The sequence below is a fragment of the Hippichthys cyanospilos genome, chromosome 11, assembly GCF_059441005.1.
Source record: "Hippichthys cyanospilos isolate Australia breed blue-spotted pipefish chromosome 11, RoL_Hcya_1.0, whole genome shotgun sequence".
Taxonomy (NCBI): Eukaryota; Metazoa; Chordata; class Actinopteri; order Syngnathiformes; family Syngnathidae; genus Hippichthys; species Hippichthys cyanospilos.
The window spans coordinates 3,853,078-3,871,500 of record NC_142379.1 but is presented as its reverse complement, the minus strand read 5'-3'; the positions used below and the strand labels follow the sequence as shown (position 1 = coordinate 3,871,500).

At 44.0% G+C, this 18,423-nt stretch overlaps 1 protein-coding gene across 6 annotated transcripts in view; it reads left to right on the top strand.

Annotated features, from left to right (window-relative positions):
- The window catches only part of ncam1b (neural cell adhesion molecule 1b), a 66,346-nt gene extending 48,330 nt beyond the window's left edge, over positions 1–18,016 (top strand). For 3 of the 6 annotated variants that reach the window (XM_088426957.1, XM_088426956.1, XM_088426955.1), the window contains 10 exons: positions 1,425–1,612; positions 2,608–2,704; positions 2,794–2,964; positions 4,363–4,491; positions 7,951–8,075; positions 8,227–8,407; positions 10,942–11,140; positions 11,574–11,690; positions 12,361–13,248; positions 15,555–18,016. In XM_088426957.1, coding sequence (XP_088283083.1) covers positions 1,425–1,612; positions 2,608–2,704; positions 2,794–2,964; positions 4,363–4,491; positions 7,951–8,075; positions 8,227–8,407; positions 10,942–11,140; positions 11,574–11,690; positions 12,361–13,248; positions 15,555–15,672 — 2,213 coding nt within the window. In that variant the 3' untranslated portion in view covers positions 15,673–18,016. Of the gene's footprint in view, positions 1–1,424; positions 1,613–2,607; positions 2,705–2,793; positions 2,965–4,362; positions 4,492–5,163; positions 5,197–6,480; positions 6,484–7,950; positions 8,076–8,226; positions 8,408–10,941; positions 11,141–11,573; positions 11,691–12,360; positions 13,291–15,554 lie in introns of all 6 variants that reach the window. The other 3 variants (XM_088426961.1, XM_088426959.1, XM_088426958.1) reach the window with 3 other exon arrangements.
- The last annotated feature ends 407 nt before the right edge of the window (positions 18,017–18,423 follow it).

Genomic DNA, 18,423 nt, shown 5'->3' with positions numbered 1-18,423 from the left:
AATTAATCTAAACAAAATATTTACTTCTTTACAACTGAAAATGCCGAACAAAGTAAAGTATTCTTTTAAGTGCCCTAAGGGTTCATTCCGAGGAAGCAAAAAACACCCTTTAAACGTATACAAAAATGCCGACAACTTTTCAATACTTTAATTGAGTAAGCGTTTAGTTCATTTCCTACAATGGTGACATTTTGTGTAATATGTCATCATCACCTAGCAATTAATAAATAAACAAATCAAGTCATGCTGAATATTAATGTAGTGTTTGATTGATTAATGGCAGTTAAAAAAAAAAAAAAAAAAAGCGGTCCAGAAACTAAATATATTCCTTCCACTATCATAAAGACGTTACATTCCCACTTGAAGTTTTTGGGTGTTAGCAACATAACAGTAATCCCATTTTATGTCGGCGCATGACAGAAATTTGCAAAATCAGCAGCGTGCTGTCTAAAGCGATAGTAACCTGGCGGAGGGGCTTGAGATATGCAGCCTGTCGCCCGGAGCTCTTCATCTGACAGCTTGCTGTGTGGCCGCTTCTTGTTTCTATTACCGTCTGACATTTTTCAACCCCATCCTCTTGCAAAAGGAAGAGGGGGAAAAAAAAATGATGAAAATGTCAATGTGTTGGCTTCACGAAATGTAAAGTCCCATGCACTAACATGCGGTCCTTATGCCTCAGAAAGATGGCATTTTCCCGCCTTTCTTCCATGTTACGTTTCCATGTAACAAGTTTTATACCCGACTAGCATCTATCCGTATTGCAAAACGGTAGAACTGGTATTTATCAACGTGTGCTCTCCGCACAGATCCCAACGAAGCAGGAAATTTGCCGTGTGCTTTTACACCGCGATCTGAGAGCACCTTTGCTGAATTCTGCGTAAAATGTGGCTTTATAAGCCAACTGTGGCTATGAAGAAGCAGTTTGAGGGATCAGAAATGCTGAAAATGCTTTAAAAGCCTCTTCATAATTCATCAACGCGGGCTGCATCGTGCGATTAAAAAGCGAAAAAAAAAAACCACACCTCATTCCTATCCGAATGGCTTTGATACCGATGCAAAAGCATGCTTTGAACACAGGTATCGGCTTCATGATGAGAGAACCCCGAGTGACAATTTATGCATTTTGCATCAAAGATGGCTTCGGTTCGAGGCCGACTTACAAACACGCTGAATGTAATGTCATTAGCCCGTTCAATCAAACCGGCCCATTTGCAAACGCAGTGACTGGAAATGTTCGCGATAGTCCAAATCATTTTCATCTGCGGTTTTTGTCATTATTCCACCATTCCAAGTGTCTAATATTAGTGCGACAATACACCGCTCTATTCCTGTCTTTTAAAAGCACGCGGATGCATTTTTTCATTTCAAGCATCGTTTCACCCCCCGAGATTAGGAGTGTAACAATTGGACGTATTTCTCCCAAGACGCCCCTAAGATCCACGGCGAAGTGGCGGTGTACACCTGGGAGGGCAACGCCGTCAACATCAGTTGCGAGGTGCAGGCTCACCCCAGCCAGGTCACCATCACCTGGCTGCGGGACGGACTGACGCTGCCCAACGCCAACACCAGCAACGTTAAGATCTTCAGATCGCCCTCGGCCAGCTACCTTCAGGTAAAACGGGAGCGCTCTTCGATGGCGCCTTTTTGCGTCATCAACATTTCATGAGGGGTTTTTTTTCGGCTCTGAATAGTGAATAATTCACCGGCGGGAAATCCACAGCAACAAATGAAAATACAGTGAGCTGTTCAACATAGGGGATACCTGTCCCCCTTATGCTGCAGGTGGAAAAAATTGAAGGGGTCAGAAGGATCAGAAGGCCGTTGGCTTGCAAGCCTGCTGGTGGCTAGCGCCTCTTATGGCGGTGTGATACTGTAGATTTCAGCCGCCAGAAGGCTTTGAGCGGATATATTTTCATGGCTAGAAGATGAAGAGTGTGTAGGCATAAAAATTGCTTAGATGGCATAGCTTCTTTTATCAGCGCATACAGTATTTAGCGGACACACCCACAGCATTAATTTTTCAATATTTTGAAACCTAATTTACACACCGATTCATTTAATAACATTTGGCAGGGTTGTTAGCAACGCTGTTTCACATTGCATGTCCAATTTAGAACACGTTCATTTTCGGTTAGCGCGGACTTACATTTTTAACCACATTGAACTCTCGAAAACTTGCGAGAATAGAACCGATAGAACATATTTTACCAGGACCAGACAATAAATCAAATTAGATCCCTTCATCATTTTAAAAACTGACGAAAATGAGCTAAATCATAACATACAACATATGTATGCTTGCAATAGTTACTTGATTGTAGCCTTTAAGCAAATTATGCACAAGCTATGTTATATAAAACGAGAGGTGTGCCAGGGCAGGCAGAGTCCACAAAGGTAATGTTTTAAAAATATCAAAAACAGGTGATCTAAAGGCAATAATAAATCAGTTGTCAAGATTCAAAAAGACTTTCCTCCCAAAGTACAATATAAAAGAGTTTAAGTATGATTTACGAGGAAAAATCTGTCTTGTACTTCGGCAAAAACCACTACAAATAATACCTAGCACAGTGTTATTGTCCATGGACGATTGTCACTTCATCTCCGTAGGTGACGCCGGCGTCCGAGAATGACTTTGGGAGTTACAACTGCACAGCTTCCAACGAGATGGGCACAGAGGCCAAAGAGTTTGTCCTCATTCAAGCCGGTCAGTCTTCGAAAAAAAAAAAAATCCAATCCCGCCTGTTGTTTTTTTTTTCCCCTCACCTCGCTTCCCGTCTTCCATTTTACGCACAGAAGTGCCATCGTCTCCATTCATCAATGAAGTGTCAGCTTTCTCCACCACCGCGCTGGTTCAGTTCGAGGAGCCCGAGTCCACCGGAGGCGTCCCCGTGCTCAAATATAAAGCGGCGTGGAGGATGCAAGGCAGAGGCAGCTGGTTGCAAAGAATCTACGAGCTCAAAGATGGTAGGAAGAAGTGGACTTTTTTTTTTGTTTGTTTGTTTCCCGCCATCTGGCCGCGTACCGAATTAGCAGGTTGCTCGTGTTTCCCTTTGGTATTTCCGTTTGTTCCTGCTTGTCTCTTGTATTAACGGAAATGTAATAAGATGCTAGATTTGAACTCAATAGGCATCAGATAAAAAATGTGTTTTTGCTTTGTTTATTTTATGATGCCATCACAAGAGTAGCAATGGTTGTTAAGGGGTCCTTATTCCAGACCCTGGAAAACAGTCTCTTCCACAGACTAAAGACTGCAATTTTTGCAGGAATCGTGAGGGAAAGTTGAAAGGCTGATTTAAAAAAACACACACACAAACACTGCAAACAAACACTAGTTTCTAGTGTTTACAGCCGCTCAACAGCTTCAATGTTCTCGTCAATTCCGCTTCCTGTTTGGGCCCGAAAGCGTGCGGAATTATATTTATGCCACTGTCGTCAGCGAGGATAGATTTTCAACGCAGAAAACTAAAGCGAGCATTCATAGATTTTGAGCCATTGAGCCAATTGGTCTTCAATTAGATCGCTGGAGTTCGGGCAGTTGAATTTTAGTTGAATTTTTTGAAATAATCTACGAACAGTATTTATTTTTATGATCGTAATGATTATTGTCTCATGCGATTGAACTGCCTCGTTAATTTTTGTGCTTTAGTGATATAAGTCCCCTCCACACACTGCTCTAGATGACACTTGGTTCACAGATGGAAATTGAATGCATTTCCATTGTACTGGCCTTTATGTTTAAACAAAGAGCGCCATCTAGAGCACTGAAAAAGTACCACAAGTGGTTCATGAGGATTCATTTTCTTAGGAAATGGATGGATGGATAGTTTGATTAATGGTGCAGGAGGAGTGAATAATGTAGATTATGTCCTAATATGGGAATTAATTTGGGGTGAAAAAATCTGAATGGTATGTGCAAAATTTTAGCATGAAAATCCTTCCCCGGGTGAACTGAATGAGCAGAATGCTTTGAATTTTAAATGGGAATTCTATAAATAATGGATTGTATGTACTGCTGACTGTGCTGTTGAAATTAATAGTAAACACGGTGGAAGTTGTGCCTCGTTGGTACGGAAAGGTAGAACTTTTGCGTTTTTTTTTATTTTGGAAAAGTTTCTGAATTAGGAAAATGGAAGCACACTAAACAGGGATGATTGGAATGTGTTGAATTTGTAATGGTGAGAATCGGTCGAGAAATGTGGAAGGAGTAACACGTCAAAAAGACCCATCAGCCTTCACTCAATTAGCTACGTGGGCCCTCATTCGGTGCACTTTGCACACAGTTTGGTACACACTGTACATTAGTCTATTCTGAGAAGAAAATGCACTCTCTACCCTACTAACCATGAACTTTGACACCGTTAGGCGCCATTGGCGACGTGACCATCACAGGCCTGAGACCAGACACCACCTACGAAATCAAGATGTCTGCCATCAACGGGAAGGGGGAAGGCGAAAGTTGTCCCGTGGAGACCTTCAAGACGGAGACAGTCCGTAAGTTCCTCTCATGACAAAACATCAACTCGGGCCATCCGGTTTTGCCTATGATCTCGATTAAGACTCGGACAAAGATCAGAACACGTCTGTCAAAACCGTCGTGAGTAATGGCAGCAAAGAAATGACAGAAATGCGAAACGAGCAAAAGCCAAAGCAATCGTTCCCTCTCACCCTCATTTGTGAACGGCTTTGGAAAAATCCCACCTTCACTCCAATACATCACAGCTAAAGGTCATCACGGTTATTGTTGCCCTAATAAACTCTCGGCTCCCGTCGGCCCCTTTTCATCACCGCTTTGTAGACACAACTACGCTCCGTTTGGAATGAACATTTGCATTTCATTAGGCTCACACAATGAATGTGACTTGGTCCATATCAATTACGAAACAAGAAGAAACATCCTGTCAGAATTGATGCCGTTATTTAGCGATGAGCGCCTTCCGGTGGCAAGAGAAGACACTAACCAAAACACAAGTTGTGGATTAATTATGAATCGTTTTGTTTCAGACACTTGTGCAGTTTCAAAATTGACATTATTTTTTTCCTTCACATTTTCAACTGAGGTGAATAAAGGCAACTCAAGCAATTCTTGACCTTGACCACCTCAATAAGTCAAATGGGAAGTGATTTGTGCAGATGATTAATTTCTGTGTTTTTCTTTGCCTTAAGATGACGTTCTTGATTTATTCTCAGGAGACACAGGTTTGTGCTGTAGTCAGGATGATTAGACTAGCTTGTGCAAATTAGTTTTAACCAATCGGTATAATTTAGCTAAGCGTAGGTTTTGGTAGACATTGTTTTAAGGCCCCCTTTTACAGCGCCCGCAAACATGGCATTTGTCCGTTTTTTGTTTTTTGTTTTCCATTTTTGGATAAAGCATGTGAGATGACACGTGTGTGTTACAGGATGACAACTCACACCACATATGAATTTTTATAAGTCTCATTAGGCGCTAACGTCAGCTAATTACCTGCTTCGGAACAAAATTTTGCCTTTGGTGGTTTCTGTGTAAAAAGCTAACATGGACAAAAGCCAGATCTTGCTATGCATCCGTTTTGTGAGATCTCTGTAAAAGGGGGCTGTTTTGACCCAGAACAGTGGTTCTTAACCAATTTTCAATGCTGTACCCCCTAACCAGCGCAAAACATGTTTGGATTTAAATCAAACCAACAAAAAAAGGAAAAAAAGACTTAGAGCAGTGTTCTGCCATCCGTGTTTGATTTTTTTTTTTTTCAACTTTGGAACTATATTTGTGGTAGACTCTGCAGGCGTATTTTGTTCAGCAAATCCAGAAGATAGCTCGTGTAACGTGATCTGTTTTATTCCTGGCTTGTCTAATGAAAAACCGTATCACTTATGACAATTTGCATCCATAAGAAAACTTTGAAAGGAGTCACGATAACACAATTGTTTGATGCCTCATGTTCCAATAAGTTTGCTCTTAATTTGCAAAGAATAATACACTGTTCCTGTCACGACATAGATTGCAATACATTTTGCAGCAGAAACCATGTTAAAATCTCATCTGAAAAACCACTGACCTAAAATGACATTATTTGACTCCCACCCCGAAGGCTACCGCTCTCAGAATACCAGTAATATTGAGGGCCCAATTAGCAGCGCGTGAATTCCTACACGTCAGAGTGATGAATTAAAGCAAACATTCCATTTCAAAAGGCAAACACGGCTCCTCTAGGTTCATGCTTTGTGCCATTCACTGTTTTGATTGTTCCTCTCAACGATGACTCATCAGTATGCGCTAGTTGAAGACGTCTGCTGCCCTTTTCAAGCACTAGAGCCCCACCGTATCCTCTAATGTCCTGTTCCAAAGTTTTAGCATGCTAGTCACCTGTCCTATGCTCGGTTCTTCACGCCCGTTGTCCTTTTCCCCTCCCTTCCAACCATTCATACATGTGCATTTCATGTTACTGTTATTCTGCTTGCATGGCGCCGTGACGACCGCCCCTCCCCCGCCCCGCTCTGCAGAAGGTAAACTTGACGTTGAGACTGATTGCTTTAATCGGCAAACGCCGCCATTAAACGCCGCATTAATTGCTTCTAAGCGGACACGTCGCAAAGTTGGAGCTAAACGCCATTAATCATTCGAGTAGGCGTCCGTCTTGGCGGGATTAATGAGAGCCGGAGCCGGTTACCTTGGCGATGTTTATCAGCATCGCTTGAATTGTTATTGAGAGTCAGCTACCTGCGGGACACATCGCGATTGCTCTCGGCTGGAGACAGTTGCGGCGGAACGTCCAAAGTCAAACACTACTTACATGTTGTTCTAAATCCAAAACTGTTTATACAATCGCAAAGAATGGTAAGTGAATTAATAAGTTCCAGACAGTTGCCATCTTAAAATTTAAATTTAATGTACTGGCAATGTCATAACAACCTCTGTTCACTATATGTAAATGCAAGTACAGTATTGAGATGGAAAACTCTGAAATATAACACATATAAAACGCAACTCAAATGAATCCAAATCCTTACAGACACATCATAGAGACGATCATTTATTTGTGTATGAAGGCCTTCCACACGTCATTCTACACCTTCAATGTTTTTTATTCAGCCTTTCAACCTTCACACACAATTTCTCCAGAAATTGCACTCTTAATCTTAATTAATTTTATTGGACTGTGAGCTAAATGCTTCCCGATGTACCATTTTGTGAGCCGGAACAGAAAACTGTCAGGTTTGTATGCCTTTTTAACTATAGTTTTTTTTTTTTTTTTTTTTCCCTAAGTGAAAAAAAAAAACACTTTTTGAAGCGTTCAACTATAGTTAATGCTCTCCCGACAAAAACACAGCTCCCATTCCGCAGTTTGCTCTGCTTCTCAATCAGCAGCTTTTAGTATTCATGCCGAGAGCGCTTACTAACAAACTCATTGCCTCTCCGTATTGTTGCCTCGGCTTGGACCGAGTCAGAATATAAAGTCTAACCACGGTGCGCCTTCGTCTACTCGTGGTCTTTTAACATCGATGATTAACTTTTTTTTCTCATGAGTGCCGAATTCAACCTTCCTTATCGAAATCTCCACACATGCTGAGACCGAGCAGCATAAACGTGTTATTTGCAGCTAATTTGTTGTGCTGTAAACATTGCAGTCAATAAGTAAAAAGCTCTGGAGGCTTGGAACGGTTGTGTGCGTGTGTGAAGGGGCTTCTATCAGTCAGTCATCCGGATTCTGTTTGAGTGCCACTCAAACTGAATCTGATGAGCAGGCGCCCGTGTGTCATTTAATAATGAGTGTGACTCCACCATCTGGAGGCAAAGAGACCAAGGAAGGACCAATGACCTGAATAGCATCACGACAAGAAAGCCAAAATGAAAAACGCTTTGTCAATCTTTCCATCTTCGTCTCAACTTCTGAAAACCCAATGCTTCCCCTCTCCCGCTGGCCACTATATCTGCGAAATGTTGATAACGTCACTGTCGCTTCCTGGCTTTAGGAAATCCAAGTCCTCCAAAACTGGAGGGGGCGCTTCAGCCAATAGGCAACTCCCTGAAAGTCAGCTGGATCAAGCAGGATGACGGCGGCTTGCCCATCATCCATTACCTCATCCGCTTCAAACCGGTGAGTATGGAGGCAAGGCCGACATATACAGCATCTTTCCGGGACCGTTTTCAAAATGTTGGAGCGTTACTTGAAACATTTACCTCTTGTTCGAAACCATAATGCAAGCTTTGGAGCCTTATTCGAAAACCGAAACTTGTTTCGCCTTCAGATGGATTCGCTGCAGTGGAAACCCGAAATCCGCATGCCCAGCATCAGCGACTACGTGATCCTGAGAGGCCTGGAGTGGGACACGACCTACGACATCTCCGTGATAGCCGAGAACCAGAAGGGCAAGTCTCAGCGGGCTAGCATGTCCATGCGGACGTCCGTCCAGCCCGCCGTCATGCCAGGTAGGCTTCCTTCCGTCCTTCCTCGCATCTCTATCGCACTCTAACACTGCAACTAAACACCGGCACACCGGGGAGCACCACTCAAAGCTCACCTTCTATATTTGCCCTCCAAGTAGAAAATGACAACTCAATAAATCTACAGGGGCCGTGGAAAAAGGAAAAAAAATGCTTTTCCGGTGGAATTTCACCGACTGGAGGTTTTGACAGCCGTCGCTAAATGAGCTTGAGTTTGCTCCTGCGCAAGTGGGCCGGACTACTTGAAAGACCTCCCCCCCGAATAATTGCATCTTCTTCGGTCCAGCAGGGCGGGGTAGTGTGCGCTATATAACAGCTGACTAACCCGGTGCTTCTAACTGAAGCTTGTCCGCGCCCCCCCGACGCCATCTTGTCCTTTCATCAGACGCCATCTTCCCGCTTCTCACTTCAGTGTGTTGCTGTTTTTTCCACCCCCATCTTTTCTTTGATGTTTTCACCTTTTGTGTTTTCAGACGACATATTTTCACTTTCTCTCTTCCTCTGTTTCCCCCCATCCCCTTCTCTTGTACCCCCCTCATCTTCCTTTTTTTTCTCCCCCCCCCCCGCCCGCCAACGTTCCTGATCACCGGCCCGATTCCGGACATTGTCACGGCAGCCACTCAGGGCTCTCCGTCCGCGACGTGCTGTGCCGTCTCGCTCATCCTGTCAGTCATCACCGCATTGCTGCTCTCGTAGTTTCCACGGCGGCTTCACGTAAAAATCGCGGGAGCAGCCCGGCCGTCTCCGCGCACACTTTTCAAAAAGCGGACTGTGACGGATGCATGTGTGTGTTTTTGTGCGTGCGTGGTCCTCGCGACACAACCGAACCAAAGGCAGTGAAATCCGGCGCACGTTGACAGTTGAGGCGCGTTGGACAAAAGCAACGGCGGCAACAAACTAGAAGCAGGGTCCGTTTCGCAACGACTTTTCTGGCTCTAAATCCTGACTCTAAATAGTGACTGCTCAACTGTATGGCTCACTGAAGTGTGCGTGTTTGTATATTATGTAAAGACCGATTTAACCTTTACGCCAACAAAAACAGCTAACAGTCAAGAGCTAATTATATTTGAATAGCGTACACTCTGTATTACAATGACTCGTGCTTTAATGTGACATTTCTCCTGCATGTCAAAGTGTTTAGAAATACCTAACCGTGTTTTCTACTATGTTAACCGAAGGGTGCTTTTTTTTTTTTTTTTTCCACACGGAGCTGCACGCCTGTCTTAAGCGCGTCATTTATGTTGAAAAAATACAGTGTTTCATTTGAAAGGATAATTGAATTGGCCATTTTTAGCGGTAAAAAGTTTTTTTTTTAATTAATTTAAAAACAAAATTATTTTTTCGTATAATTAATACTTCAAGGAACAAAATTTTCCACATTGAGTCGACTGAAAATGTCATCGCATGTGCTCAACTCTAGATGTGGTCATGTGACGGTCACTGAGCTGTGATTGGTTGTTATCTTAGCCTTATGTCATTTTCAGTCAACGGCAAGTGGAAATAAAAAATATCTAGTCGTCAAATTAAATTCTGACAAATTATTAGCATTTAACTTTTGAAAAAGGCACAATAAATTTCGTATGCCTTTGTTGCCCAGCCGCTATACACAGCCTCACTGCACAACATTGGATATAAACAACACACACAAAGTTTCAGGGCTGCTACTGCAAATTATTTTAGTAATCAACGGATCAGATTTGAAAAAATATATTTTCATTTCCATCCATATATTAAAAGATGCTACCAATAGTGCAGGGAATGCACTAACGTTTTTTTTAATGGTTCGGTTTTTGGTTAGGTCTGTAACGTGTCAAAAATTAGACAAAAATGTTGATAGTTTTCCAAATCGAAAGTAGACGTGTAAATGTTTCAATTCAACACAATGATAATCAGTCAGTAGATATTTCTGATATTGTCAAGTGGGTAAAAATCTGAGAATTTGTACAATTTTAGGTCTCTGAACTATTAATCGAGTATCAAAATACTGATTGATAAAAGTGATGATCTGTTATCGATTAACCGTTGCAGTAGACACATTTTCTGAAATACTGTGATTGTCATGTGTGTCGCATCGCTAACTTTGCTTCATGAAAGGCAGCACAGGATAATTATGTTGCTTTTGCCATAAAATGAACGAGCCATAATTATGCTCTGCGTGCCTATTTTATTAGTAATAAGCAAATACATATTTTTGGGACCAATGATGTTAAATTGTATATTTTCCTGTTGCATACCGAATATTCTCTAACGGCAGCAGTTGGGAATCGGTTTTCCATTAACGTGAGCATAAACTGAATCCCTAAGATAAATATTTGAAAATATCTAACACCAAATAAATGAATACGCTGAATACATGATGTGATTGAGGGCTGTTTTGCGCCAGCTCATTCATAAAATTCACTGCATCAAAAGCAGGTGAGTAGTTTCTTCTTTGAAACATTTTGGAGATTTATTGATCTGTTAACGGACTAAGCATCGCACGTCCCCTATTGTGTTGTCCTTACCGTTGTCTGTGTCAGATGTGGACGAAGACGCGGCGTTCCCCATGGGCGTCATGCTGTGGGCGGGCATCCTGGTGGTGGCGTTCGTTCTGCTGCTCCTGGCGGTGGACGTCACGTGCTACTTTGTCAACAAGTGCGGCCTCATCATGTGCCTGTGCGGCAAGTCGACTTCCGGCACCAAAAGCAAAGATCTGGAGGAGGGAAAGGCCGCGTTCATGTACGTTGCCGCACAATTCCAAATCGCGATGAACGCGGTTGAACGAGAACACGCTTGTGAGGCCGAATATTCTTGCCGGTTGCATGTGCAGTTTACAACCGATGAGGGATGAGGTGAATTCAAACCTGCCAACGTGACTTCATTCTCATCCTTGTTTTATTCTTGTGACTCAAAGTGCCACAGGATTTTTTCCATTCTCGTACAGTAGATGATGTGTTCAAATGGTGCTATCTAGTGGCCAAAAGGCATGACGCTTGGACAGTCAGCAAATCACCAAAACGTTAGAACATGGACAGACACCCCCCCCCCCCCCCCCCCCCATTTGTTTTTATGCAAATGTGGCTTGCGTTTTTGAGATTCTTTGAGCCGATGCATGAACGCACTTTTATTATTAGGCATATCCACGAGGACTTTGCTCTGTGTCCGTCCACAGGAAAGACGAGTCCAAAGAACCCATCGTGGAAGTTAGAACGGAAGACGAGTGCACGGCCAATCACAACGCTGCAGGTCCAACAGAACCCAACGAAACCACACCCCTCACAGAGCCAGAGTAAGTTCAGCTGGCAGCCGCACATCCTGTTTTTATTTGTTTGTTTTCTTCTTTTGCTGCTCTTAAACATTTCTTACCAGCTGTTGTACTTTGCACTCCACTTCCAAGAATCCACATTTCCTCCTCTTCCACCAGGACAAAATTTGACCCGCTTTCATGCACTTGGTTTCAGACAAGTTCTGGTCATTCTTGAGTGGAGTCCACTGAGAGTGTGTGGCTTTTCAGGTGTATTTGTTGACTGTGAGATCATACGATTGTCTGTCGAGGCAAAACCAGTAGAAGACAAAGCAAAGGAAAGCCTTTTGTCCTCTCCAATTAAGCCTACGCGACACTGTTTAAAGCGTCCAGGTGGTTCTACGCGCTAGTTCTCTGCTGGGTTTCCAGCCCTCCCAGTCAGTAGTCCTCCATGTTGGCGTGTGTATGGGATGCCCGCCCCCGCCCCCTCCTTTGATGTCCACTCACAGCATGACTTTTTGTTTCTCCTTACGAGTTGCTTTTTTTTTTTTTGGTTCTTGTTGTTGTCGACCGTCCTTCTTGATTTCAGTTGCTTTGTGTTATTTGTGAGGCTGACTAATCCTCTTGCATGCCGCTCGGAGGGGCGCCCCCTTCCTGTGTCACAGTCACCCTGGTGTCTAGTTTGTGTGTCTCTGTTCTCTCCCTGCTCTCTCAGGCTGGCGGCTTTCACTGCTGCCCTGGCACTGGACAATCTCTCCTCTGACACGGCCACAGCCACGGCCACCATTGACCCCGCCCAGGACAGCCCCTCTAGCGAGACCACCACGCTCACGTGTAGCCTGTCCACTCCGGCCAACGACCCCTCGCCCACACCCATCGCGGCGCCGGCCCCCAGCCCGGAGATGAGCGCGGCGCCGCCGACGCCCCCCGTGTGCCGGGCGTCCGTGGAGGCCAAGATGGCGCCGCTGCTCGAGCGGAGGGGAGCCGAGTGGGGGGCGGACGAAGAGGAGAAGAAGAAGAGTCCACCGGGAACCCCTGAACGGACTCAGAAACCCGGGACGCCCATCCCACCCAAACGGAGGCACTCTCCGAAGCTCGCCGCCCTAAAGGCTAAAGCTAGTCCGCCCGTGTCCCCGCTGGCCACGGAGCCCCCCCTTACTCCGGACGCCAAGAAAGCAGCTCCCGGCCCACCGCTCGTTCCCACGGAGCCCGACTCCGACAAGGCCGCCCAGCCGTCCTACCCTCGCAACCCTCACCCCAACCCCCCGCCTTCAGCCATCCACAGCGCTCCAAAGGCGCCGGATGCTGAAGAGTCGTCCCCTCTGGTCCGAGACGTCCCCACCCCTTTGTCTCCCCCGCCTGCTAGCACATCACCGCCGCACATGTACGACTTTCTGGCCCGCGACATGGGCCTGAATAACGCCACCTTTGAATTAGAGCTGAGTAACGGCACGGAGACGCCCTCGGCCATCCCCGATGATCTCATTAGCTTAGAGAGCCCGCCCTCTGCCCCTTCTCTGCCCAACGGAGACGGAGCAGACCTCCCCCCCTCAGTGGACGCGTCAGAGATTCTGGCCAAGACCGCTCCTCCTGTCAACGATGAGTACGGCTCCCTCTAGAGGTTTATCTGTGTGTGCGCGTGTGTGTGAGTAACTTGTGTGTTCATTCATTCACCACCACATGTTGCCATTGACCGCACGTGTAGCGACAAGGCTGCTGTGAAGTCAACTCGATAGTCCTGATGGTGACTGAGGTTCCGATCCGACATATTGCTAGTGTCGGGCGCAATTCTCTTCCTCTTATTGACTTGCTAACATTTCAATAAGACGGCACTTAGTGTTTGTCGGTCATTTTTTTAACTAACAGATCCATATGGTGACTGAGCCATTGTGTAGATGACCAAATTTGCACATTGGAAGTTTCGGCCCGACACCGGCAGTGTGCGAGCTCTGACGAGCACAAAGAAAGCCTCTTTCAGACGTCACAATTGTCGACACTAGAATATCGCAATTAAGCGGCAGTAAAAACTGAAAATTGCGGTACGCAAATGGGGTGTATGTAAAGGCATAATGAGGGGGTTTACATTACATTTTAATGGAGGCTCTATCTAAAGGTATCAGCGATTCTAACTGAATGCCAAAACAGGAACAGTACATTTCTTTTCAAAAGAAGAGCAAAATAATTGTAACATGGACTTTGTGCTAAAGTGGCTTTTAGTGCCTTTTTGCAAAACATTGCATACCTTTGAGTTTTTTTGTTTTTCAGATGCGCGTCGTCATTAGTCATGTTCCGGCAGAAGAGACAGACATAAAACAGATTATGTTAACGCAATCTTATCTTCTGAAGTAGCTGAATCAAACGCGCAAGAGATACCGCTACAAATGCCATTGCAATGTTTGATGAATCAGACGTGCATGGCACAGCACAGCACTCCGATATATATGTATATTGGATCTTCCAAGCTCATTTAGGTCAGCGGTACAACAGTAGTAACGTTAGCCCAAGAACAAGAGACCGAAAACCTGTTGTCGACGGGATCCACACTATTAGCCATCTGCCGGCACTACTGTGCCCAAGAGGACGTTGGAAAACACTACCGACGGAAAGTGACCAGAGTGAGGTTAGACAGGCTAGCCAAATTAGCGCTATCATTTTGAAGTAATGTATTTTTAAAAATGCTTATTCATTTGCAGTTTTCCCAAAGCTGATGGAGGCGCTTGGATTTTGCCAGAACTTTCTCAGTGATTTTGCTACACAACCGCTCTGCTTGGCAGGAATTTCTGGCAAAGTCCAACGCGGCGGCGAAGTAAGCGGAGGGTTAATGGAGCCAAGCAAGTGAATTTACAATATTATGGCAGTGGTTAAACGTGGCCTTAAAATGTGTCAAAAGCCTTTCTGATGCCAATTTGTCTCATCAGAGGCATCGCATTCATCTGCTCTGCTCAGAGAGAATTTGCCAAAACGGCGCATTTGCATGTCTGGGGCTCTTTAAAAGCACATTTGCAGAGACCGGGGGACATTGAATGCAGTTTTTACAAACAGCCTTACACAAATACCACTATTATATAAATAGTATGGCGCATTGTGCTACAAGGCAATCAGGGCTAAGCTGATTAATAAAAACAAACAATGAGACTTTTTCTGATTTGCTACAATTTTTTACATCGTTGCCAAAGTATTGGTGCTTCCTATGAACAGTAACCTAGAAAATACCAGAATTTGACCCCAAATTTAAGGTTGCGTCTAATATTTACAGCAAAGGTGTCAGATTCCAGTCCTCGAGGGTCGGTATCCTGCATCTTTTCAATCCTTCTCTCTCGCAAACACACCTGATTCAGGATCATTTCCAAGATCCTGCAGAGCTTGCTAATAAGCTCATCATTTGAACCAAGGTGTGTTGGTGTGAGAAAACTGGAAAAATTGGAGGATACCGGCCCTCGAGGACTGGAGTGCGACACCTATGATTTACAGTGTTTAAAGCCTTGTACTTCTTTGACGCCAATCCCTATTTGGATGGCGCTGCAGCACATTCAAAGTTTTCAGCGAAGAGGAAATATAGCTGTTCATCTGGCTGAGAATCAAACCGCATTCGAAAACAAAGTTTGTCGTCTGAAAGGGGCCGGATGTAAAAACGGCACCAGACACTCTTTTGAAATGAAAAAAAAACAAAACGTGCCACTCTGGCTTTCTGGTTGAGGGAGGCCCGTGTGATCTGGGATGACTTGGTAGCCTCATGACTTGTCCCTGACTGTCGTAAATGGTGGTGAAGGAATATGTAAGCAGACCGCGCCAGCGCGCTGGCTCTTCTTACATATACAGTACGTCGACGACGTCATTCCGAGGTTCAGTGTTCACCCGCGTCAACTTTTGACAGCTCTAACTTGGACTTTTTACCCCCATCCGTTGCAGGACCATTTTTTCCGACGGGAAGAGCAAACCGGAGGAGGAGCTGCCCAACGCCCTGACCGAGACGCCCGCCCAACACAACAGTGTCATACAGACAAAAGCCACGCAGGGCAAAGCATGAAAAAAGAGGGGGGAAAAAAAATGGCGGAAAAAAAAAAAGCTACATCTTAACATTGTGCAGCTGCGGGAATTTTCATTTTCAGTGCCCTTAAGTACACACAATCAAACACACACACACACACACACATATTTGTTCAAACGCACTTTCACCCTTGAGGAGTTGATCTTGCAGTTACCAGATTTTTATTTTTTTAATTTTATTTAACAGGACTATATGGAAACTCCCCCCGAGCATTTATCATGTGAACTTCCAGAAAAAAACACAAAACAAAACAAACAAAAAAAAAAGAATATTCTTTGCGTTTTGGTCTTGTGTATGCGACGTTCTTTTGTTTTCCCGGAGCTTTCCATTCGTGCGCCCGTCTTGTTAGCTTGTTTGTGCATGTTTGGCCTGCAGATGGTTGCTAAAAGCTTTATGGTTTCGCCCCCCCCCCCCCCCCCCCTTCCACACACACACACACACACACACACACACACAAAGATCTTACTGAATTTGATCAGGCCGTCAGTGCTGATGTCATAATCGAAAATGTCTCAGTTAGATCGTTTACTCCGCGCACAAAGCAAAAAAAAACAAAAAAAAAAAAAACAAGACTTCCTCCATCCTTGCCTGCAAGCTTGTGCACTGTGCCTGTGTGCGTGCGTGCGTGCGTGCGTGCGTGTGCGCGTGTCCGTAGAACGTCCTGTCAGCGGTTTCTATGATAATCTGCTTTGTCGTGAGAGATCTAGCGTTTTGTTTATATATATATATGTATAAATATGATACTGTATATTAAAATGTACTACTATTAGTGTTTAAAGAAGAAAGGTGTGCTCACTGGACTAACGTGGTCATGATAATAATAACGGGTGTGGTGTTATTCAAGTGTGGGGGTCACACACACGAGGCATGAAAACATAACTACTAACGAGCAGGCACGTTGTTCGGGACTCCCTTCACGAGTGTTGTTATCGCCGCTTCGGTTTTTTTTCTCCTTCCAGTGTTCCGTGACGTGCTTAATTTTCACTTCTCCTCGTCTTTTGTAGACACCGCTCGTCAGGAAGCGGGGTGGTCGCTGGCGCTTTTCCGCGCCGAGCGGAAGGACTGTATTTCTTCAAAACGAACAAAAAAAAAAAAAAGCTTGAGCTCGTTCGGGCGATGTTGCTAACCAAAACAGCAGCACCTACCGAGCAAAACGGTCGCTCAAATGAATTCAAATATGGAAACGTATGAAGGGTCCTAAATAGAAATGGCATCTCGCAGTCGCTTAAACCTCCGTCAAAATATCCCAAATTTTGAGACGCTTTAAGCCAAGTTAAGAAAATTCCTTTGATTTTTTTTTATGATATCATAAAAGAACAAATGGGGGAAAAAACACTAGGGAGCTGAAATTTCCAGCGGATGATTAAAACATCTTAATGTTCAAAATGCAACGAGTCTGACATTTCTATGTGATTGCAGCTGGACGTGCGAGATTTTGTGTACAAAATAATAATTTTCCAAATTTTGGACCATATGAAACCATTATAAATACAATTTTTGAAATGCATTTCAAAGGGATTTATGACATTGATTTTCCTGTGTTTTTTGCAAAATTCTGTCGAGCGGCCGTCAAACTACGTCAGCAAACATATAATTCGTTGTTGACTTGTGTTTCACCTCAAGACATTAGGTGGCGGTAGAGACCAATTAATGGCTTTGTCTTTTAAAGTGTCATCGTCATGTCACGGACTACAAAGACAGACCATAACATTTTTCCATTTTTTTTGCGGGTGTTAATAAATTTACCCTACATATGTACAGATATAACTGACGCCACTGAACAACTATGAAAAAAATCATAAATAATTTGAACTACCATACCTTTAAAAGCATTTACAAAATTAGAAAAATAAATGCAATGTGTATAGTTTGAAAAGTGCGTGCAAAAACTGCAAGCCAATGGGAACTGGTTGCTAACCAAAACAGCATATCGTCCCTCAACCTTTTGAAATGGATTCCTCCCTCAAAAAAAAGTCTCAATTAGTACCAGGAACAAAAATAAACTGATGAATGTCATTTTTACGGTCTGAGCACTCGTAATTATTTCAAGCATGTTGCTAACCAAAACAGCAGCACATACCAACGCACTGGAAAACAAAGAATCTCACTATTTCTGTCAGATGCTGTTGCACCTTGGTGACTTACTTTGGGAAAATACAGTCCCGTCGAGTAAAAACTACTCAATTGTCCTCCTCCTTTTCTGGGACCACCTTGCTTCCTCCTTTCGATCTTACAGAGTTGGGAAAACTTGTTCAAATATCTGCTGTGTACAGTCTCGAGTGCTAACCCATTTTCAAAATAAAAACATTGTTTCTCAGTCTCACTTTGCGCTGGCCTGTTTTGTGTTTGATCCCGTTGAATTGAAAAAAAGAAAAGGAAAAAATGTAGTGTCACAAGTTGACCGCCAGATGGAAGCATAGACACGTGCTGAGAGGGCTGCTTGCTCCACTTTTTGCTCGGTCATGGCTGGACGACTGTTTAGCAGGCGCACTGTTCAAACAGGTTGTACTGGCTGGGAAATTCCGTCATGTACTTGCTCTGATGGTAAACACTTGTTGCATAATGTTTGTTAGTTTAACAAACAAAAAAAGTAAATAGCTCCAGAGTCGCATTTAAAAACATTGCCCTGGCCAAGCTTGGATGTTTCTTTAATGAGTCACGAAGCCGCAAACTGGCGCTGAACGGGCCTGCCGTGCTGTCAACTGTCTCCCGTTTTGTCCCCTCTTAAAC